General features: G+C 45.9%; 1 protein-coding gene across 1 annotated transcript in view; it reads right to left on the minus strand.

Moving 5' to 3' along the window:
* Positions 1-23,205, minus strand: part of CSMD2 (CUB and Sushi multiple domains 2) — a 653,486-nt gene that overhangs the window by 245,279 nt on the left and 385,002 nt on the right. Inside the window, exon 13 of the mRNA XM_050747220.1 lies at positions 9,175-9,357. Within this exon, the coding sequence (XP_050603177.1) occupies positions 9,175-9,357 (183 nt within the window). The remainder of the gene's footprint in view (positions 1-9,174; positions 9,358-23,205) is intronic.

The following is a 23,205-nucleotide window of genomic DNA, read 5'->3' on the forward strand; positions in this document are numbered from 1 at the left end:
TAGGCCCCATTTTGGACCTACTGAATTGGAATTTTGGGGGACAAGGTCAAGAATTCTGTATTTTAAAAGGCCTATGAGTGATTCTAATGGTTAGCTGGGTTTGGGTCTACTTTAGACTAGGCAGGGCCACCAAAGACACTTCCTTCTCCTATAAAGTACCTGACTATTTAGACATAAAGGAAACAAGTGATGTGACTCACACTGGCCTGGCAGGGAAAGTGTTGACTACTTCCTTGGACATCCTGATAGGAAATGCTGGGAGCCTCCTTTGTGAGCCATCCCTTCAGTCTGCGTGATCTCACCCTGGCCAGGTACACTGAAGACCTGGATCCCGTGGGCTCGGTTCTTACAGCCAGATTCTGAGCCAAGCCCAGCTAAGCATGATGGTACATTGGGAAGGTCCATTCCCACAAACTGGTGGGGTAAGGTGTGTGTGGCTGCACAGGGCCGGTCACTGGTGGGCTTGTGAGAAGCCCAGCATACCCATAGGTTCACTCAGTTTTAGGATCTCCCTCTCCTGCTAACCCTTCTTCAATATGTATGCCCCAGCCCAGGGACTGGGCTTCTATTCTGGTTCATGGTTTCCTCTCTAGTCTCTGATGTGAGACTGAAGTCTCTTTTTGGAGACTGAAGCTGCTGACTGGGTCAGGGATATACTCAGCCGGGATAGACCCTATTCCCTTGGGTAAGGACCTGATTCAATCCAGAAGCTTCCTTCTCCCATAAAGTATCTGCCTATTTGAAAACAAAGGTAACAAGCAATGATGTGACCTACACTGGCCTGGTAGCACAAGAAGGGACTCCACCTCCTTGTACATTCTGAGAGGCAACACCAGCAGCCTCCTTTGTGACCCATTCCTTCATCCAGGGTCAGCTCTTTCAGCCCTGGACTCCCTCAACTCTGGCATACCCTTCTCAGGCTGCCCCATGGCCCTGGGATGCTTGACTAGCTATGACTAGTGCCCATTCTCCAGTACAGTAGCAGACACAGACCCTCCCCCATCCTGCTACCACCCCTGTCTTTCCACTCAAGGCGACGTCCCCTTCATATCACTGGGAGCACTCCATAGAGCGGGCACCCCCCGCTCTGCCCACCACTAGCAAAGGGAGAACACAGGTCTTCAGTGTTCAGGCTCTTGAGGGTTGGATAACAGAGGGAGGAAGCCCTGGGTCTCCCTAAGTTCCCTGCTTATTTTCTGGGGCCATCTGTAGGTCAATGAAACCTTGAAGGAAGTCTAGGGAAATGAGGAGAATGTTACATTAAGCAGAGGAAGCTCACACTGATCACCGTCCCTAGCCTGATCACAAACAGTTCCCAGGAATATTATCCCCCATGCTGAGGCTGATGCATTTAAACCTTTGCTGATCCCAACTCTGGCTCTGATCATTTGAAAAAGGCAATTTCCAAGGACTCTAGCTATTGTGATCATATTTTGTGGGCCAAGGGAAATGATGTTTGAAATTACATTTGTCCTGGAAAATCTGGGATTGTATGTTTACAGGAAACACTAGGTTTCAGCCATAGAGAGGAGGGAAAATAGAGCATGCTTCACCTGTGCATGTGGCATTGAGGTCAGGGTGGGAGGAGAAGTGAAAAAAGGACCTGCTTATTTAAGAATAAAGGTAACAAGCAATGTATGTGAAGCAATGTATGTGACCTATATGAAGAAAACCATGGAGCTGTTATATTTAGAAAAACGAAAGTAGGCGAACAAAAACATGTGTCTGGATTTGAGGGCTGTGTATTATAAAAATGCCTATTTTCTTCAAGTTAATTTATATTTTAACAGGAGTGCACATACAAAATCCCAATAGGAATTTTTTTTTACTCTGACAAAATGATTCTAAAATTAATCTTGAACAACAAACAGATGAGAATAACAATGAATATTCTGAAAGAGAAAATAATTAAGGGAGGAAGGAGTTGTTTCTAGCTCTGCCAGATATTAGAACACATTATAAAACAACAATTAAAATTATTCAATACCAGTGCTAAGATAGAAATAGAGCAGCAGAACAAAGTGGTGACTCAAGAAATAGACTTAACTACATTTGAGGATTCAGTATGTAATAAAACAATTCATTTCCCTCAAATCAAAAGGGAAATGAATTACTTAATAAATTCTGTTGGAAAACTGCATAATAGTTTGGACAATATTATACATTCATCTAAGTAAACTCCAGATAAACAAATTATATTTTAAAAAATCAAGTTACTGACAAATAACCAAAAATAAAATGAACTGTTTCTCAGATCCATGGCAGAATAACTTTGTCAGCTTTGCAAAGAAATCACAAATACTGAGAGATTTGTTTATACAGAAATGTAAGACAACTATACAGTGAAAAATAGAAAACAAAAAGGGAAAATGAGATTGGGAAAACACATATATCAAATACTACAAAGAATTTCTATAGACAGTTTAGAAAGAATGCCTTCAAATGGGAAGGAAAATACCAACACCCCAGTAGCCACATGTCAGTACCAATAGTCGCTATACAGGGATTGGAAACAGCAAATGTCCCATGTCCCTCCTAGACAGGGCTGGACCCAGGTGGGCTGAAGAAAGGCCAAGACTGAAGTCTCCATCCAGTGTCCTGCAATGGCAATCTTGGCAGTCCTCCAGACACCTCTTTTATACCTCTTACCCCAGGAGGGACATGTCTCTGGCCCATGGCTACCCAGCAGTCTGTCTCCAGACTGTGCTTCCATAAACCCACCTCCCTTCTTCACTCACATCCATTAGGCAGCAGCCAACCCCTATAGGAACTATTGCAAACCCAAGTACCCAGTCCTGCAGTGTGGGCGTGCGTGTGTACATGGGTGTTTATGTGTGCGTCAATGTATCTATGGAACGTGTCCCTTTTGCATAGGACCAAACCCTATGGCTTCTCCCAGAACCCGCTGCTGCCTCTTGGATGTCTCCTTTTCGAGCAGGGCCTCTCATCTTTCGGGCCCAACCATTCTAACAGAGATGATGTCAAGTCTATGCCCCATGAGAAGAGGGGCTGTTGCTCTTCTGTTCAGTACCGACTATGATGCCTGCCACATTGCAGGCACTCAATAAATACGTGTTAAATAAAAGAATGAACCTAATATTCACAGCACCAATGTTTTCTCATTGAAAAACTAAATTATAAGCCACAAGGGCCCGCTTCATTTACATAATGGTGTCTATCACCACATGAAGAGAGCTCCTTGAGGACATGGACTGTGCTCAATTCATCTCTGAACTCGCGGCACTAAACCTTGGGCTCTTTACAGTAGTCAACAAAGGTGTGCTACAGAATTAGATTCAACTTCTAGCTATTAGCAGCTTTTAAAAGGCCACACAAATATTTGGAATTTAGTGAAGCTAACAAAGTTTGCAAGCAATATATATGTGACCTAAATGAAGAAAACCACAAAGTTGTTATCTTTAGAAAAGTGAAAGCAGATACACATGAAAGAGAGGCATGCCATGTTTCTAGATGGAAAGATCACACATTTTATGAATCTTGTTCTTAATCTTACAGCTTTTGCTACGGCATTATGAACCGACACAATATATGGGGGGAACCATACAATAGTATGCATCAAGAGTCATAAAAATATTCATGCCCTGATCCGATAATGTCACTCCTAGAAATTTATTCTAAGGAAATAATTCAAGAGAAGAAAAAGCCATAGGCCTGAAGATGTTCATTATAGCCTTATATAAAATAATTGAATATAATTGGTTGAATAAGTCATGGTTTACTCACTTGACAGAAGAACCCATAGATTTTTAAGAATGATAACTATGAAATACATGTAGCAACATGGTAAGATTCACAACAGAATATGGGCTTTAAAACATAGAATGCAAAATGGTATGCCCACTCTGATGAAGACCACAGAACATATGTGTATAGATGGGTAAGAATAAAAAAAGACTGGTCAAATTTGAAGTCAGTTTGGTTTAACGGAGAGAGAATACGAATATTTTCTTTATTTAAACTTTTAGATTTATTTAAACCATTAAATTAGCTTAAACTTTAAAGATATGAGAACATACCAAAAGTCTACGTCAAGTATTGGCCCTTGAGCTCCAGATACGTCTAGAGATAGAGTTACAGCACATTATATAGAACATGGCACCATGAGATTGTCTTTTTAACCTGAGGAGGATCATCCCCAAAGGCCCTTCAGTTTAGAATTTGACCAGAAACAGCCATACCCTCTTATGCAGCTGACTTTGTACATAGCAGGTACTCAATAAATCAAGATGGATAAATAAATGAATGGGTAGAAGGAACGGAGAAAAAGTAAAGATTAAGAAGAGGTTCCAACCCCAGTATATTGTATGTTGGGGGTATACAATATTGACAGAGTTCCAATAAGGGTCACAAATCTATCTTTCTTGGATTTAGAACTAACTCTTGTCAACCTTTGTTACTTCATGAAGGTAACTCAGCCAGCAGTTTGCTTCTGTACTCTGGCCTAGAATTTTGCCCTAAGGCTTCCTTGGCCTTACTTTTCAGATGATCCCTAAACTTCTAGAAATCTAGCGCAATGGAGAGTGCAGGACTTGCAGCAAGAACCTGGGTGCAAATTGCTGCTCTGTCAATTAATAGCTCAAATTCCAGCCTATTATTTAGTGGTTCTATGGCCATTGTGTTAGTTACATTTCTTTGAACCTTGTTTTAATCCATAAATTGAGAGAATAAATACTCCATAACATAGTAGGGAGGACTCATATCTTCCCAATAATGTAGAACATTTAATAAAATTTGCATCCTCCTCTAACCCATGCCTTCCCATTGTCATAATGCTACAGACTTTAATCATAGCCTCACTTAAAACACAAATCCATAGGATTCTTCATATTTGGAATTTGACAAAACTAAGTTATCCTAGACTAGTGGTTCTTCATCTGTGATTTTTTCCCCCCAAGGAATATTTGGCAATGTATAGAGATATTTTTGGCTGCCACAACTGGTGTGTGGGGCGGGTGCTACTGGTATTTAGTGGGCAGAGGACAGAGATATGTTAAATATCCTATAATACACAAGACTGCTCCACACAAAAATTATTATCTGGGCCAAAATAGCAATAGTGCTAAGTTTGAGCAACTCGACCCTAGAGTAATGGTCCACGGGAGAGACCAGCTTCTTGCAGATCCCATTACCCAATTCATTCCAGCATGTGTGTGTGTGTGTGTGTGTGTGTGTGTGTGTTACCAGAACAGAAGGTGGGAGAAGTAAGAGGAAGTCAGGGTAAAGGACTGGAAGATACCAGCAGAGGGCTGTTTCCCACAGCATCTCTGTTTAGAAAATCCTACTTTCCCTTCCAACTCTCCAAAAGCCCAGCTCAAGTCTTGTATTTTCTGGGACATTTTCCCTGAGCACCCAAGGATTCAATTTTCCCTCCCTTGACCTCTCAAGATTAGATTGCTGATTTGTAACTTAAATCGTATACATCCAAGAAGTCCCTGCCTTCACATTTCACACATATACTATACACATTAAGAACTGAGCAATTAGGATTCACATCTTCTTAAGGTGGTTTACAAAATGGCAAAGGAAAGTGTGCATTCATGCATTCATGGCATATCTCTGGTGAAGGCTGTTTTGAAGCTTCTTTTGAAAGTGGCTGCTAATGGATTGATAATTGGTTCCCTGGCTTCCTTAAGAAGTGTGAAGCATTCTGCCAGCCTGTCAACAAAGCATGAAGTATTGTGCAAACCACTATCAGTTATTTGTATCTTCCTTCCCATTGTATCTCTTGTGGTGGAAGAATAACTGGACAAGATTGTATGGGAAATGCTCTCTATTCTTTTGTAAGGAAGGAGGTAAAATGGGCAAAGCTTCTGGAAGGTAAAGAATATGTGCAGCCTGGCCAAAGTTTTCCCACCATGATAGCCAGGATGAGCAAATTTCCTAGGCAGAGAATGAACAACTCTGAATCCAATGCATGGTGCTCAGCACAGGGAAGACAGGCGGTCAATAGCTTGAATGGATGGAAAGTGGTATTACTTCCCATTGATTTTGAGCATGGGTCCCTGAAGATGTGAATTAACTAAGGACCAGAGAGTAAGAGCAAAGAAGCTGGTTCCATCTTTTCTTTCAAAACGTTTTTCACTGTGAGATAAATCATCTTCTTAAAAACCTAAATTAACAAAAGACTATCTATTGAGCATCTACTACTGTGAGGGCAGCTCGAAAGCCAACAAAATGATTCTGAAGTCTCTGCTTGCTACAGAATATGTTTTGGAACATGAAGGAAGAGTGTATTTGTGTATTCTTGGCAAGGTAATTCCCTAGTAAAGAGTTGTTTTGAAGAAAATATTTCAAGAGAAGAACAATATAATACTTTGCATCTATTCAGGCAACTTCTCAAAGAAATTTGAGCCATTGAACTAATATCCCCAATCCCCTTCTAGCTCTCAATAAGGAAAGGGCAATGTTGTTTGCCAAGTATTGTATTAATATTTATTGTGACTAATGTATTGTAAAATTTAGGGCACTTATGCTGACTTTTGCCAGAGGAGCTTTTGTATGTACATTTATAAGCACTTTATAAAACACAGAGACCAACCTTATATTTTATATTTTTATAGACGTTTATAGGTATTGTCCCTTTTCTATTGATAACACTATAATATATTTGATCTAGAGTTAACAGCAGAACACCAAAGTTTAACACTGTCCCCCAACCAAAGTATGACCTGCTCTATAACGATCCACTTTCAAAGTAGCTTCCAGGTACTTATTGTGGAAAATGTGAGGACTATTCATGTCGTAGTGATCTTTTTCTATAAATATGATCATAGAGGTTTAGAATTTTTGGAGCCAGAATGGAGTGCTACCCTATTGGATAGGTCAGTACATGAAAATCCAGAGAGAAGATGCCTGGCTTTAGTCACAAAGCTGAGCTAGAACTAAGAATCTGGTCTTCAGATTTTGACACCAAAGTCATCTCAGTGCACCAGGCCTTTCTTATCACCATACTTTCTTATCAGCACTTGAACTATGAGCTCTCTGAGGGCAAAGCCCAGGACCTATAAAAGCATCAGCTTCCCTGCTGTGTACTCCATAGAGAGTGGGCAGATGGAAGTCCCTCACTTTGTTGAAATGCAAGTGTGACCTGGCTATATGCTGCAAAGGCATGGGGCCAGTTCGTTCCCTCTGGCTTCCTCCATGGAAGCCAGCATCCCTGAGATTCAAGCTGTGTCCTGTTACTCTCCAATGTCCAGACACACTTGCGTGATGGAAGTGCCTGGGGATGTCATCCTGCTCTAAACCAGAATTGTCTAGAAGAAGAAATGCCATGTCGTCTCCCCAGAGTACCTGCTTAGCTTTCATCCATAAGCCTCAGGCCCCTCATCCTTGTTTTAAACCACAGGGAGCACTGACACGTACTTGTCGAGACAGCCCTATCCTCTTTCCTTCTCAGCTGTTTGCAAGCAGTGCCCAGCTCACTGGAGGCTGCCAGCCCTGCTTGTGAACACCAAGGGCCTGCTGGGCAGCACTTCAAGGTCTTCTGCCCTTGGTAAAGGTTTTACAAGGATGTTCTAAACCTGCTCCTAAGAGCCAAAGAGCCAAGTAAACTCTTGGAGGGGTCAAGCAACAGTTCCTCAGCTGGCATTCTGCTACCTGCCTCTTTCAGCTTGAGGGACAGTGAACCTTATCCTGGTCCTAAGAGGCTGGCTGGTTTTGCTTCCCATGTCAATCCTCCCAGCTCTTTGTCGCAGAAGCTAGATCCTCCTCCATTTCTCCCTGCCTTGTTTTATCTAGATGGATTGAAGAGATTAAGCCCCCATGGCACCTGGGGCTCCCACTGTGTGTACCTTTATCTTCTCAGGCCCTGCCTCTACAGAGCCCTGCCCCGTGCACCCGTCCCTGGGCTTGGTCTCTGCAATGGACAGAGCCTTTGTGTTTGCCTGCCCTGAGCTGCTCCCTGCTCCTCCAGGTCCTTGTGGCTCCCAGCATGCTACGCGGCTAATGCTGTTGGGCTCTATATTCTAACCACAGTGGGGAGCAGAGATGGGCAGATATCATTCAATTTTTTTTTTTTTCAATAAGGGTGATTTGTTCAATGTGTATTTAAGGGTGATTTGATCTTTAAACCTCTCAAGACTTTTTACATAAATAAACTCAAAAGTCATCAAAATGCTTTGTCAGACAAAGTGATTTTTGTTTCATTTAGAAAGTATAATCACCATGGTACATCCCAACTCATCAACTCATACACCAAGCTCTCAGTCATCACAGAGACCCTGACAGTCTCCCAGGCTATTCCTCTCCCAGCCCCGAGGGATAACCGATCTCTAGTGTGCAGAACTCAAGACCCCAAGTAACACACTGAGCCGGGGGAAGGATCTGAGGATCAGGATGCCTGTCTTTCCCTGAGAGAAGCACATGGAAAGAGATGGAGAAGGTGGAGTGACAAGGGATGGGAGAAGACGTGACAGCCCAGAGAAGCTGGAAATTTTGATTTCCCAACAGAGACCATGCCTGGGCCTCCCTTGGCTATACACAGCCCCTCATCCTTGCCAATCCCGCTGCGACTGAAAATTTAAGATGTCATTTGTGCTGCAAAGTATGGTCAGGTCATCCAAGAGGAAGAAAGAAGGGCTTCTTTGTTATCTCTACAGAACAGACAACTCAACACCAACCCCTTCCCCAAAAGATCAACAGTCCAAAGATAGCTTGATCTCTTATCCCTCCCTAAATCCAATATGAGATGAAGCAATTTTAGGAAACTGTTTATATCCTGGCAAGGCCAGTTTCCCACAGCACTGAAGGTTGGTGGTGTCTACAGTCTTACAAACTTGCCAGTCCCTTCCACCTTGCTTGATTAGATGGTGCCAGTGGTGGCAATGAGGGTGAGTAGGAAATGTCTGGGTCTGAGCCTGGTGGGCTAAGCCCCAGTGGTATCTCCTTGCTCTTAAGGATCACCAAGAAGGGTAAGATGGCATTGAAGAACATCACCAAATGTCAAGAGCACTTGTTCTCAGTGCTATAGTCGACTTTGCCTGCCAGAAATGAGGACCCCACCAGCAACGTTCCGAGGAGTAGAATAAACCAACCAGAGTGCAGCTTTTGTTACAACCTGCAAGGTTCCCAGGGACGGGGCCCCTGGACTAGCTAGGAAATGGGCCCCTGCCTCTCGGTGAAGACCCTGGCGTGGCCTCCTCCCTGCTCACTTACACACGCAGCCTGGCTTCTTAGCCGACCATTGGTTATTCTTTTGGCATGTGATTGCCTTCTGTCCCACCAGCTCGAAGGCGGGCTGGCACTCAAACTTGAGTGTGTCACCGTGGCGAAACCGGGAGCCTTCCCTCCGGCCATACGCAGGTATGCCAGGGTCACCGCAACTGCCCTGCTCGATCTCTGAAAGACAGGAAGATGAGAAAACAGAGACAAAAGGTGACTTTATACCTCTCTTGGAGCTGAAGGTCCACATGACATGCTCTGCTGCTCTTCTGCCATAAGTCAGTGTTCAGAGTGACACAGGTAGGATTCAATGTTCTTATAAGGAATGAGGTTTGTGAGAAATCCTGCAATGTCCTGTTTCATTGCAGCATCCTAGGATGAATGGGCTTCCAGCTATCAAGTGCCTGAGACTCTGTGTCCACATAAAGTGTTCTAGATGCTTGGATGTTTTGACCCCTTACCTCTCCCTAAATCCAATATGAGATGAAGCAATTTTAGGGAGAAGGTGGGTCTACATTCTTCACAGGTTACCTGTCCCAGGAGCAACAAGTTCCACAGCATTAGAAGTCTTTGGAGACTTCCTCACTGAACCTGATCTTGCATCTGAACTGCTAATGTCACATGACAGATCTCAAGTACAGTCCATTTCTGAGCAGCAAAGGCAAGTGCAAGACGACACAGCAGTTGAGGCTTTGCTCCCTGTCTTTTTCTCAAACCAGAGATTAATTGAGAATAAATGTTCACTGCCTGCTGACGTGGAAGCACCTTCATGGAGATGTTTCCTTAATTCAATTTGAGATGGTAGCAGGTAAAATGAAGCAAATGACTCACTGAGTATGCTTTGAAAGTTCACTTGAGTTAACAGTGGTGAGTCAGACATGGAGTGGGTTCTCTGAGACAGCTCTGGGGGTCCTGAACCCAGTGGGCATGATGGGCTAGCTACCTCACTGGAGAGGCAGTCAGGACTCAGACGCTTCTGGAAAGGAGTATGTCCCGGCCAAGCCTCTGGAGCTTCCTCTGGAGTCACCCCCACTTCCACTCATGCTGTGCTTAATGCTGTGAGAGATGGACAAGGAGGGGGTGGTGGAAGGGAGGAGGAAGAAGAGGGAAGGAGAGAAGCTCTGTTTCTGAGGGAGGAGCTCTGTTTCCGGGGAGAAGGGCGTCCTGCAGGACAGACAGGAAGTCATGAAGCCAGTGCTAGACAGTGAGGTGAGGACTGTATGAGTCCTGCGATTTGGGAGAGAGGGGCCCAGAGTCATCAGGGGAGTTTTTTGGACACCTACCCAGGATTCTCAGGACAAAGGGACCCTGCCTGTTCTGTAGACACCATCATGGGATGTCAGGCACCGCAGTCCCTGAAGTTGGTGTGTGTGATCCTGACAGGGATGATTCTGCAAAGGCTTTCCTACCACACTGTGGGGCTTCTGTGGGCTGGTCAGAGTTGCCATCAGCTCCAGGCACTGCCTTTTATGGACGGGCTCTTGACTGTTGCATTCATGTTACTGCAAAATGAAGGCTGCCAGCTTTGTGCTGAGAGCAGGCAGGACAAGGTATTCTATGGCTGGGGTTGTATGTGTGTTAGTGTGCGTGCGTGTGTGTGTGTGTGTGTGATCATCTAAGTCGAGCAACAAGGGTCCCCTCCTTTGTGCAGGGGAGTTTGTGTGACCATGTGCCAGGTGTGAGGCATCTCAAATGTAAGTCAGCCTACTTGCCTCTCACCTCACATGTGCCCCAGCCTCACCCTCTACAAGTACGCCTGCTGAAAACATAGCTGAACCCCCTCTGAAGCTGGCTTTGCTCAGGCTCAGGGATGGGGGAGGGGATACACTGAGGCATTCCAGGAACATGGTCCCTTTGCTCCAGGTCCCAGAGCTCCAGGGCATCTGAAGGAAAGAATAAGGGGCCCCTGTGATAAGTCAATGTGGAGAAGCAAGCAGCAGAACCCACCTGCCTCCAGATGTCCCCAGATATGCTTTCTGGGATATAGCCTGGGGTGTGAGGGCTGTCACTGCAGGCATTTTGAGACCTGGTGAAAGTTACACAGCATTTGAAGCCAGAGCTGGATCCTTCCTGCTGCCAGGGGCAGAACCCAGATATAAGGTTTCCTAGCGAGGCCCTACCATTGCTGTAGGAGATATGCATGTGGGGTACGTGTGCCTGTGTTCCTGCCCACAGCAGCTAGTCTGTGACTGGCTTAAGAGAAAGGGAATACTAAGGGGGATGAAGGAATCTGCCCAGCCTTCCCATTGTGCAGGCACAGCCCTGCGCACATGCCCACATCCACCCACCCATCACTTTCTCCTACCATCATTCAATCACGGGCACCCACTTAAGCACAATGCAATGAGCACCTATTGTGTGCCAGTTGCTTTGCTAGATCCTTGACATCTGGACATGGTCTCTGCCCTCAAGAAATGAACAGACAAAGAAACAGGTATTTATGATACAGGGGATTTGTGCTGTGGATGCACATAGGAGAAGCACCTAACTCAAACCTGGAGGATCAGTCTGGAAATAGGGTGTGGAGAGTGGAAGTACTAACCTCATCTCCAAAATTTCGAGGGGCACCAAAATCTCAGTTATCATGACAAATAATATCTTAGTGCAATATTTTTTTTAGAAAATCACAATTAATGCCATAAATCCAGTTCACAATGAAGAAAAATACCAACATTTAAAATAAAGCCTGGATCCAACCCTATGCTCAGATGACTCACCTCACTGGTCTCACCATAGTCCCAGCACTGTCAGAGACTGTCTTTGATTCAAATGTAGATGTGTTTTAACATGGACATTTCACATTAATATTATTTTTTAAAACAATTTGCATTAAGTGTTATATATCTTAATTGTTGCGTTTTTTTCCCCCCATCACTTAAATTTCGTGCCCATGAGTGCCCTGCTCACCTGACCCTAGTCTCAGTCCTGGGTCAGGAAAGGCTTCTTGCAGGATGTGGTGTCCAAGCTGAGGCCCTAAGGCTGTGGTGGAACCAGGAAGGTTAAAAGGAACAGCAGGAGAGAAGGAAGGGCCTTAGATGGAGGGAAGAACCCTTGCCCAGTTCCAGAGGTAAGACTGTTTGTAGGACTGTGATATAGGAGTGACAGTAATTACCCAATAGTTATTGTCACAGCTAATGTTTAGTTATATAACTAAGTGCCTGGTCTTGGCACTTGGGTGTACCCTCACTGAGACAAGAATGCAAGAAGAGGTATAGATAGGTCTGAATGGAATCGTCAGTAGGAGATGCTGAGTTTTAAGGTACTAGTGGGACCTCCAAGTAGAAATATCTAGTAGGAAGTAGCTACATGGGTCTTAAGTTCAAGAGAGAAGTCTGATCTAGAAATTCAGCTCGTAGATTGTAAAAGAAGCCATGAGAAGGATGAAACGACCCAAGGAGAGTGAGAAGGGATGTTGGGCCAGGACAGGACAGTTAGGGACAATGTAGGGACCAGCAGAATGCTAGACTGGGAGAGTGGGGTCACAGGAGCTTAGAGAAGAATGAGTTTCAAGAAGATCAAAAGCCTTGAATTCTGCAGGCAAGTTTATATAGGATTGTAAAACAGGTTAGCAAAAAGAGGTCACATTGATACTGTCAGGATTGTGTGTACTGATGAGGCCAACACCCAACAGGAGAAGAGAAGGTGATACCACTCTATCCAGAGAAATTAGGTAGCAGCTCATGAGGCATATGGCCTGGGTGGGAGTGGTTAAAGTAGTTTAGTACAGGGGAAACTTGACCATATTGAAATGCTAGAGAAGAATAAAGGGGTGGGAGGAAAGATGTATTGAATGGTTAGCTGACGATTTGGAGGAGAAGGGGGTCCCTACAGGGGCTCCAGAGGAGAGAGGCATGGGACTGAGAGCACACATTAGAGACCACAAGGGATGCTCCTTCCCTCAAGACCGCAGTCAAGAGGGAAGAAGTGGTGGCAGTGAGTTTTCAGGTAGGATGGCAGGAGACCAAGGGAGATCCTGTGATGACACAGGCTCTATTTTCTAAGTGGAGGAGGTCACAGTCTTTGCTGAAGGTGAGGGACAAGTCATGGGAAAACAACTTGAGGAGAATGTCTGAAGCTGTCAGAGGAAGAGGAAATCATGCCTAGATGGATTAAAATGCACCTCTGGGGCCCACTGAGGGTGCAGATGACTCATTTATAGGGATACCATCAAGCGGGGCTATATGACTTGTCCCAACAGCCTTTGACCACTCGATTCCTGTAGAAGTAGAGGAAGGGGTAGGAGGATTGACTGAGTGAGGGGGGATTGGGCTTAGAGAAATGGAAGACAGTGGGGCAAAGGAGCTGAAGACGTTGTTCAAAAGAATGGCCAAAGTGTTATCCAAGGGGCTTAGGATGAAGAAGGAAAGAGGTGAAGGGACCAGGGGGCGATAGGGGAAATAGGGGTTGGGAAGGGATGATGGGCAGGAGTAGAGGGAGTGTCATGTGAAAAAGCTGAAGTATGTGGAGTTGAGATTTCAGAGGTGCTTGATGATGAGGTCCAGCTGCAGCCAGGGTGAAGTACACTGAAAGAAAGTGAGAAGGTCAAGGCCTGAGAGGCAAGGTGATGGCAAATAGGGAGGAGGAGACCAGTGACAGTGATGAGGAGGGGTAGAAAGTGTCAGAGCTGGAGACAGCATAAGGTCAAAGGGGAAGGGGTTTACACGTGGGTGGAACGGCATTGGCGAGCGAGCATACGAGCCCCTCTCAAGGTGAAGTTCATTCGGCGTGGGGAAGTGAGCTTCTAGCACTGCAGAGGGCTACAGGGTCATGGTGACCTCATGGGAACTCAGGTTAAAGGGAGCATTTGGCAAAGAGTTCCAAGGCATAGGGGGATGTGTTGCCCAGAGAACCAAGATTGGGTAGAAGGAAGAGGAAGAACAGAGCAGGGTGGGGTGAGAGTTTGGGAGCTCCTTCCAGGAAGGCAGACGGGGCTGCTGGCTGGCTTCTGTACCTTTGACGCCTCCTGTCCTGGCCTAAGCCTTCTCTCCAAGCTCAGAGTCAACTCCTGCTGGAAACACAGGGACCAAGGTCTCTGTCTTTCTGTAAAGGGCTCCCTGTGCTCTACTGGCCTGCCTGAAAGGTGTTTGATCTGACACTTCTGGTCAGGTGCTGACCAAGTCTGACGTCAGGACCCAGAATTGCAAATAGATAAATGGATTTTGACTTCAGAAAAATCACACGTGCAATTTCCTGTTATCTGGTTTAATATAATTCCGTTTTATGAACGTTGCTCCTGTCTCTCCCCTTTTGCCTACCAAAAGCAAACTGGAAAACATGAGATGATTGCTTCTAAGATGCCTCAGAAGTCCATCATGACTGAGCTCTGCCACTCAGCATATTTGCTTTCCCCTTTCTCGGCTGTTTTATCCCCATCATCTGTGATCAACCTCACTCTTCTCCCCAGGTTTTTCCATTTCTAATACCAAATTGGAATCATCTTTTATGAAAATGTCTGTACAGAATGGACTGTATCATGTGGTTCTATAAATTCACTATTTGATGTGCTCCAAGAGGGGAGGCACTGCTTGGAGGAAGATGAGGATTTGCTGCCTTTCACATGAGGCTGGGAGGCTTCACTGGCTCCTTCACTAACTCATTGTTCCCCTAGCCTGAGCTTCCTCTCCTCTTCCGTTGGCATGACTAATGCCTTGCATTAACAGACTTTGGTTTAAAATGTTACCTCCTCCAAGACATTTTCCTTGACCATACATCTTCGATCTTAGACGTTTCCCTTTTACTTTTCTTTCTTTGCACCCCATTCTTTTTATTTTTTCTTTTGAGACAGGGTCTTGCTCCGTTGCCCAGACTGGAGTGCAGTGGTGCTATCACAGCTTACCGCAGCCTCAAACTCCTGGGCTCAAGCAACCCTCCCATTTTTGGCACCCTATTTTTTCCCTTTATAGCAATGATGCCCCTTGTAACTACCCATCTGTTCATTCAACAAGTATTTTATTGGTTACTGTTCTAGACATTGGGGGTATAACAGTGAATAAAAGGATGAAAATTTGTTCTTCTGGAGCTCTGGCTGGGCATTGGGCACAAGATGATTCACCACCTAGCCTCCCTCACTCCCACCCCATAGAATGTAAGCCCCATGAAGGTAGGCATCCATTATGTATCTTTGATCACGGTGTACCTAGCACTTAGCACAGTCCCTGGAACACACAGAATACTCTGTTTAACGTATGAGCTCAGCTAACATTTTGCATGGAAACTTTGCCAAATGCCACACTAAGCACTAAAGGTACAGCGTTGCCTGCCCCACAGCCCCTGCCCCTGGAGAACTCATAGTCAGGTGGGTAATTCCAATACAAATGACAAGGACAATGGAGAGGATGTAGACCTGACCACATGACTTGGGTGACAGCAGAAGGGGTAGCTCAGGCCTCTGGCTGAGAGCACTGGACAGGTTTCTTAGAGGTTGTTCAAATCTGGGAGTCAGCCTGGATTCTGCCTTGTCCTTCTCCCTCAGCTCTCCTTAGTCCCCTCCTGTTGACTCCTCCTCCCACATACCCAGAACCCGCGTGCTCTCCACCCCGTCTCTCCCTGCCTGAGTTCAGCCCTTGCAGCTCCTCATCTGGGTGCCAGTAGCAGCCTATGGTTCCCCTGGCTCTTCCTTCTATTTCATACTCTACAAAGCAGCACAAGAAAGAAAAATCTGATGATTACTATCCCCTGCTCATTGATCCTTTCACAGCTTCCCCAAGTCCACAGACTAAAACCCTAACTCCTCAGCATGGCAGGGCCCTGGCCTACCCCTCCCACCCAGCCTGCTCTTTGGCCATTGGCGACCTTGAGATGCACACGGCACGGTACTGGGTGATCTGTACGGAGGTGGAATAGTGCAGTGGCGAGAGCTCTGGCATCACAAAGCCTAGGATCTAAATCCTGGCTCCGATACTAAGGAACAGACCTTGGGCATGTGACTTATTTTCTCTGAGCCTTAGTTTTGTCATCCGTAAAATGGAAAGGGTAATAATAACAAGGTTGTTGTGAGGATTAAATGAGCTTCTGTACACAAGATAATTGTCAAAATGTCCAGCATGCAGTGTGTAACCAGTGACTAGCCGTATTTCCTCAGTGTTATTGTCGCTGATGTTTGCAGAGCCCAAATGCCCTTCACACGGCTCTAACGTGGCACCTGCCATCCTCTCTTCCTGAAATGAACACCCTTTGCTTGTCTACCAGACAAAGAATTGTCTTTCAGCGTTGGTGCAAGTGTGTTCCCATCTGGGACCTTCTTTCGAATCGCCCAGGCAGCCTTAGGAGCTCTTTCTCTCTCGCTCCCAGCCCCCTTGGACATTTTTGTTGTTATAGCAACGGGTGCTGCAGTTTTGGGTGTGTGTTTCCCACTGTTAATTGGTAAGTTTCTTGAAGACTGAGCCAATGTTTTTTGAAATGTCTATATCCCAGCTTTTCTAGTGAAGTGCAGGGCACAGAGAGGGGATTCAATAAACTTTTGAGGAATGATGAGGGGAGGATGGAGGAGAGGATGGAAGGAAAACAGGAGGAAAGGAGAAACGGAGGACAAGACTGTAGAGTTTACAGAAGAGCTAAAAGCTCAGTGTGGTGGGAAGCTCAAGTGATGGAGAGAAGAGGCCAGAGAAATGGTTGGAGGGAGACCCTGAAGGACCTGGTTTGATGAACAATAAGTCATTTAAGCTCCATCCTGTGGGTTGTCAGCTCCTCAGAGCCAGGGTCACATCCCCTCCACTCTTTGTATCTCCAGAACCAAGCCCAGTGTCTTATGCCTACTAAGTGCTCAGACCCGTTGTTGAATCAGCACAAACCCCTAGTGAGTGACCAGGACATCTTTGGTGCGTTAGGATCACCCTGTGGGCATGCCCAGATCGCCTGGATTGCCTCATAACCACACTCCACTCTGCTTTTCTACTTCTGATGATGCGAAGGGCACCAGGAGGTGAGAGACCCCACATCTATACGTGTACCTATGGGGACTGATGTGTTCTTCCGCACACGATTTCCACAAGTGGAATGGAGGTATGGCTGGATGAAGTGGGTGACATTCTTCCCTCCCCATCTCCTTCCTCCATAACACTGTCATAGGTCTGTCACCAGCCAAAGGAGGCTGGAAACAATGGACATGGAGGTAGCCTCCAAGCTGTCTGCGTTGGCCCCAAACTGAAGCTTACCATTTGCAAAAGCTATGTATTTAGAGAGTACATCTCATTGACAAATTACTTCCTGCCAAATTTTAATGTGGTAACATCCTCTGCTGTTTGCCAGCCCAGTCTCCAGGGGCTAGAACAGGCTGGATCCCACTGGGACTTTTTGAGAAGAGGCAGCTGCTGCTTGTATCCAGCTCAACTTTGGCTCCCGGTGCCTGAAAAACTTTTAGAGGTATCATGGAAACTCAGCGAGCGTCTTAGGAACATGTTAGTGATATTTTTGGCCAAAGTTGGAATGTTTGGGCCTTCCAGTTTATGTGGAAAAGACAAGAAGTAGAGGTGTACCGAAAATAACAGACGAGAGGCTGAAAATAGCCATGTGCTTGGCATCTGACAAGAGGAAGGGCGGTATCCTAGAGGGAGTGGTCAGTGATGCTGGTCAGCTGCCCTTGGCCTCCTTTGAAGTCTGCCTCCAACACCACCTCTTCCAGGGGCTCAGCAGTGCCCACCACTGGAGTGAAGTTCTGAAGAAGGGGATTTGGCACTGCCTGCAGAGAGCAAGTCCTGGCCCTCTTCTCCCCAACTTGCTCTCAGACTTTATTTTTACTGAGGTTTTAGCTTCAATCTTATCTGCATGTCACCTTTCTAAGCCTACCTATTCCCTCTCTCAAGGATGTCTGACAAACTCCTTTTCATCCTTCAAGCAAGTCTCAGTTTCAAACATCACTTCCTCCAGGGAGACTCCCCTGATGCCCTTGAGCAAGATTCGCTGCCCCTCCTTTGTATTTCCTTGTCTTCTAACACTTGTTCTATGCTACTGAAAATGGACTATGAATTAGGTGAAGGCAGAGATTGTCTTGCTGTCCTTATAGCCTCAGTGTTCTAAACATTGTCTGCAACACATCATAGGGCCTTAGAAAATGTTGAACGAACAGATGAGCTCATTTCTAACATAAGTGCCCTGGACTGTTGGGCACCCCCTCTGCATAATCTCTACTGCCCTGCTCCTTCATGTCTGCAGGGTCCAGGTCCCAGCTTCTTCCTCCCCTGGGCCAGCCTCCCAGATTCAGCATTAAGCTGCCAGATTCCAGACTCCAGCAAGGAAGCAAGGAGACTTCCAGATTGATGCTAAAACTTGTTAGCAAGTTGTATGTAATTTTATAATGTTTCTGGTAAGTGCTAATTGCCTGTTCCTTAAATATTTCTTGTTCTACTGGGAAGCAAAGAAATTGCAACTATGAATGCATTTCCCACAGCTGGTCGCCCCCATGGAGGGAGACTGGCTCAGAGTGCTCAGATATTGACAGATCAGGAGTCCCCTCCCCCACCCCAAGACCTGGGATTGTGACAAGCAGAACTGGAGAAATTTCTGGGAAGCAAATGCCCCAAATTTCCCACCAGGCTAATACTTTCAACAAGGAAGAAAGGATGATACTGGAGTGCCACCTGCCTGCCCCTAAGGTTGTATCTCTCTGCTCAAATTGGGACAGAGTGGGTATTGATGATGATGATGCAGCCAGGTGTGCCTAAGGAATGGGTGGAAATGATGGATATGGGAGGCCTCTGCCCTTGGATGCCTTATGCCATCCTATGGGAAACCTGCATCCCAGCTACGCGCCCCCCACCCCCGCCCATTCCTGAGTCGAGATGTCTATCCTGTGTGGAACTCCCCAGGAGTTGGAATAACAGGGGGCTAAAAAGGAGGAAGAGGTAATTCTGAAGCTTCAGGCAATGACGTAGGTTGGAAGAAGAGCTGCAGGCCTTGGAAAGCAGAGAAGGGAGTAAGCTTCCAACTGAGCATTTACTAAATGCCAGGCCCTATGCTGGGTGCTTCACTATACTGAGTCCTCATGAGACCCTGGAGAGATAACCATTCATGAGCCCCTCTTCACAGATTAGGAAATTCAGGCTCATTGATGAGGAGAGACTGGCACACAGGGAGTCAAAGGAAGATCCTGATTATAAGTTGGGTTTGCCCAACCACAAATCCTACAGGACAATAGAGAATGCATGGGCTCTTGGCATCTGTGCACTAGGTCGGTGGTAAAGTGGACCAAAAGGGAATCGAGAGGGTGCTGGGGAGGGTACCTGATTGTGACTGAGTAGATCCTCATTGCAATTTAATTCTACAAGCTTTTCTGAGCATGTGTTCTGTGCCAGGCGCTGAATTAGGCCCTATACGACTGGAGAGATTTTTATCTTGAATGGATTCATAGAAACCAGAACTTGGTGGAATTATTATTATGGAGAACTTTGGATGTCATGTAGAAAATGTTATACTTTATCCTAAAATCAATGAGAACTTGTCATATTTTTTTAACTAGGAGAGAATTGTGCCAGATTTGGATTCTGGGAAGATCACTGCTCCATGTGGCAGATGGGAGCGAGAGGACTAGAGCCAGAGATGCTGGTTAGGAAGACTCTGCTGTTATTCAAGTGAGAGGGGATGAGGGAGGGACTCAACTCAGCAGTGAAAGAGAAGTGGGACGTGGAAAACTGACAGAATCTGGGAATGGAGTCAGAGGTGGGAAGAGGGAAAAGGAGGAGGCAGAGATGAGGCCTAGGGATGGGATGGATGGTGGTGCTGTTCGTGAAGATGGGGTATACAGGTGTAGGTCATGAGCATGGGGGCAGAGATGGTGAGCTTGGTTTTGGATGGTGTTACAGACTGAACTTGTGTGTTCCCCCAACTCTCCCAAATTCCTGTATTGAGGCTCTTAACCCCTAGTGTGACTGTATTTGAAGATGGGGCCTCTAAGGAAGTAACTAAGGTTAAAGAGATCATAAGGACAGGGCCCCGATCTGAGAGGATAGATGTCTTTCTAAGAAGAAACACCACAAGGCTCATGCGCTCTCTCTCTCTCTCTCTCTCTCTCTCTCTCTCTCTCTCTCTCTCTCTCTCTCTCCTGTGTATGCATGCACCAGGAAAGCCCATGCAAGGCCATGGTGAGAAGGTGGCTGTCTGCAAGCCAGGAAGAAAGCCCTCATCAAAAACCAAATTGGCCAAATCCTTAACCTTGGACTTCTAGCCCCTAGAACTGGGAGGAAACTGGGTGCTGTTCTGCCTTCTCTAGACACATGACCTCTTATTCTTAAAACAGTACAACCGTTATTTTTACCCCAGGGGACATCGTGGTATGACAGTGGTCATGTAGGAAAGATGGGCCGGCCTCCTGTTATGGGGTGAACCGTGTCCCCCAAAAAGACTTGTTGAAGTTCTGACTCTGGTACCTATACATGTGATCTTATTTGAAAACAGAGTTGTTGCAAATGTAAACCACCCAGTCTTGGCATTTTGTTGTCAGCAGACTACACAGGTGGGTAGGTTTGAGACGGCTGAGAGGGAAGCCATATCAAAATGTGTAACAGGAAGACCGAAATGCAAGTAGAGAACAGATGTGGAAGTCACCAGAGTTTGGGTTGAGGCTGAAACCATGGAAGTACACATGATCAACTGTGGAATGTTCTAGAATAAGAGGACCGAAGGCTAAGGATAGACTCTGACGGGCAGTGAGGAGCCATGGAGCAGCTGTGAAGGAGCAGCCAGAGAGGTAAAAGAAAACCAGGAGGTGGAGGTGAGAGGAACCCAGGGAGCAGGATGGACAAGGACAGGGAATCACATCGGGGTGCCGGGGGCTCAACCCACCCACCTTTTCATAGTAGAGGGGGCTCCTCACCAGGAGAGTGTGAGAACGATGGGCTTCACCCCTCAAACAAAAAGTCAAAGGTGGAAGGGGCAAAAACAAAAAACGTGGTCCACCCAATTTAGCCCCTTGAATTTTCACTGGGCCAGGTTCCAACGCACTGTGAGGCCTCCAGGCTCCTGCGAGCCTGATTCTGCCTCCTGCCACTTCTGGCTCCACGCCCTGCACTGAGGCCTTAGAGAGCCACCTCACTTCTCTGCCAGTCTGGGGAGGGAGGGCCCTAGGGAGTACTGGTGTAAGGCAGCGACCTAAACCCAGGGCCTGTCAGAGCACCTGGTGGCAGACCCAGGTGCCTGGCCTGGAGGACAGGAAATGTGGAAGATTTGGCTGGAGAGAAACTTTGGTGACATCCCCAGGGGAAGGCACTATCTCTATGCCAGACAATGTGCAAGGAACTTTGAGATCTCATTTCACTCTCTTAACAATGCTCTAAGATTGGCATTATTATTTCCATTGTACAAGTCGGGGAACTGAGGCTCAGAGAGATCACAAGACTCAAGGTTACACAGCTGGGACCACACTGAGATTTACTAGGTCTGGTGCAATTTTGGAGTCTGTGCCATTTTCTAGAATCCACTGCCTCTATGCACAGAACCTGACATAGTCCCTGTGGGTTTGCTATGTCTCTAAACACCCAGACTCCCCTTCCTAATTTGTCACGGCTCCAAGGAGAAGTCCTGTTGACACCTAGTCCGTGACCAGCATTCACATAGCATATGCTTTATACCACATCGAGGCTGCTAGCTATTATAATCACAGCACCCAGCAAAGTGTTGGTCACACAACAAAAGCTTAGCCAGTACTGGCTGAGTGAAATGGACAAATGAACTTGTGAACAAAATTCCCAACCTCTGGTGACATGGAATCCAGGTTCATGATACACGGCCTGTTGGATTGGGGCAAAGCTTTGGCTTTTATAAAGATTTTATAAAGAATTGAAATTATGTAACCTTGGGAGGCTTCTGGGGCAAGGGGAAAATCCATGGGCTTCTGAAGTCAGGGAGACATGGGCTCAAATCCCAGCTCTGCTACTTTCCACACTTCTGTGTGACCTCAGGCAGATTACTTCACCCCTCTGAATCTCAGATTCCTCATCTATAAAATAGCAGCCATTGTATCCTTGTAAGCAATGAATGAGATGAAGTAATGTCTTTCAAGCCAGTGGTTAGCTATGAATCCTGTCTTAAAACAAGGCTTACAAAGAACAAAAGAGAAGAAAAGAGAAGAAATAGAGGCAGGATGGTCAGAACCCTCCATCCTGGGCATGCCCTATCCTACCATAGAGGTCCCTGGAGGGTACCCCAGGTCTTTGCAGGGTAAAAATCTGTGAAAACCCCGAGATAATGAACACAAAGCTCTGGCACATAGCAGGGTTTCAACAAGTGTTACGTCCCTTTCTTTTCCAACAAAATCACACCAAACGCATCTAATTCCTCTTTCCCACATGAAAGCCCTTCAAATATCCGGACACAGCTCTCAAATCTCCCGAGTCCACTTCCTCCCCTGAATAAACATTCGGGGGCCATCATCATTTCTTACAGGAATTGCCTTAAATCCTCTCCTTATCTATCCAAGCTGAGGTCCCACATCTAAGCTCAATTATCTGGTGCCTGCTCAGGGCACGATAAAACACAACTAACTTCCTGGGATAAATTCCAGCAGCTAATTTTTTTAAGTCTTAAACCATGACTTGATATTTATTCCCATTTTATCTTTTCCTACTAATTTAGTCAACGACTCTACCCAACCCAGATCTTTCTGCACTCTGTTTGCTGACTGATATTGTCGTCCCTTTCAAGTTCACGCTGTTTACAGCTTATCCAAACCATTGGCAAAATATGGACAGATTAAGGGCATGGGGATGACATGGAATCGTTCCTCCCTGCTTTGGGGAACATTCACTGCTGAACATCCATAGAATTTCTGAAATGGGGGAAAACTTAGAAACTTTGCATCCATCTCCACTCCCCTTTTCAAAGTAGTGAGTGACAGGGCTTGGTCCTGAATCAAGGTCTCCTGATAGTTTTGTCTGGCCCCACAGCTGCTGATGTATAATTTTATGCACTAGAACAGCCCACTCATTGAACTACCTGTGTATTGGCTCATTAGTCACTCACTAATTGCTTTGCAATTTGCAACATTTCTTATGTTCACATTTCTTAATCTAACCATCTTCACAGGACCTCTGTGAC

Source organism: Macaca thibetana, chromosome 1 (assembly GCF_024542745.1).
Source record: "Macaca thibetana thibetana isolate TM-01 chromosome 1, ASM2454274v1, whole genome shotgun sequence".
Classification (NCBI taxonomy): domain Eukaryota; kingdom Metazoa; phylum Chordata; class Mammalia; order Primates; family Cercopithecidae; genus Macaca; species Macaca thibetana.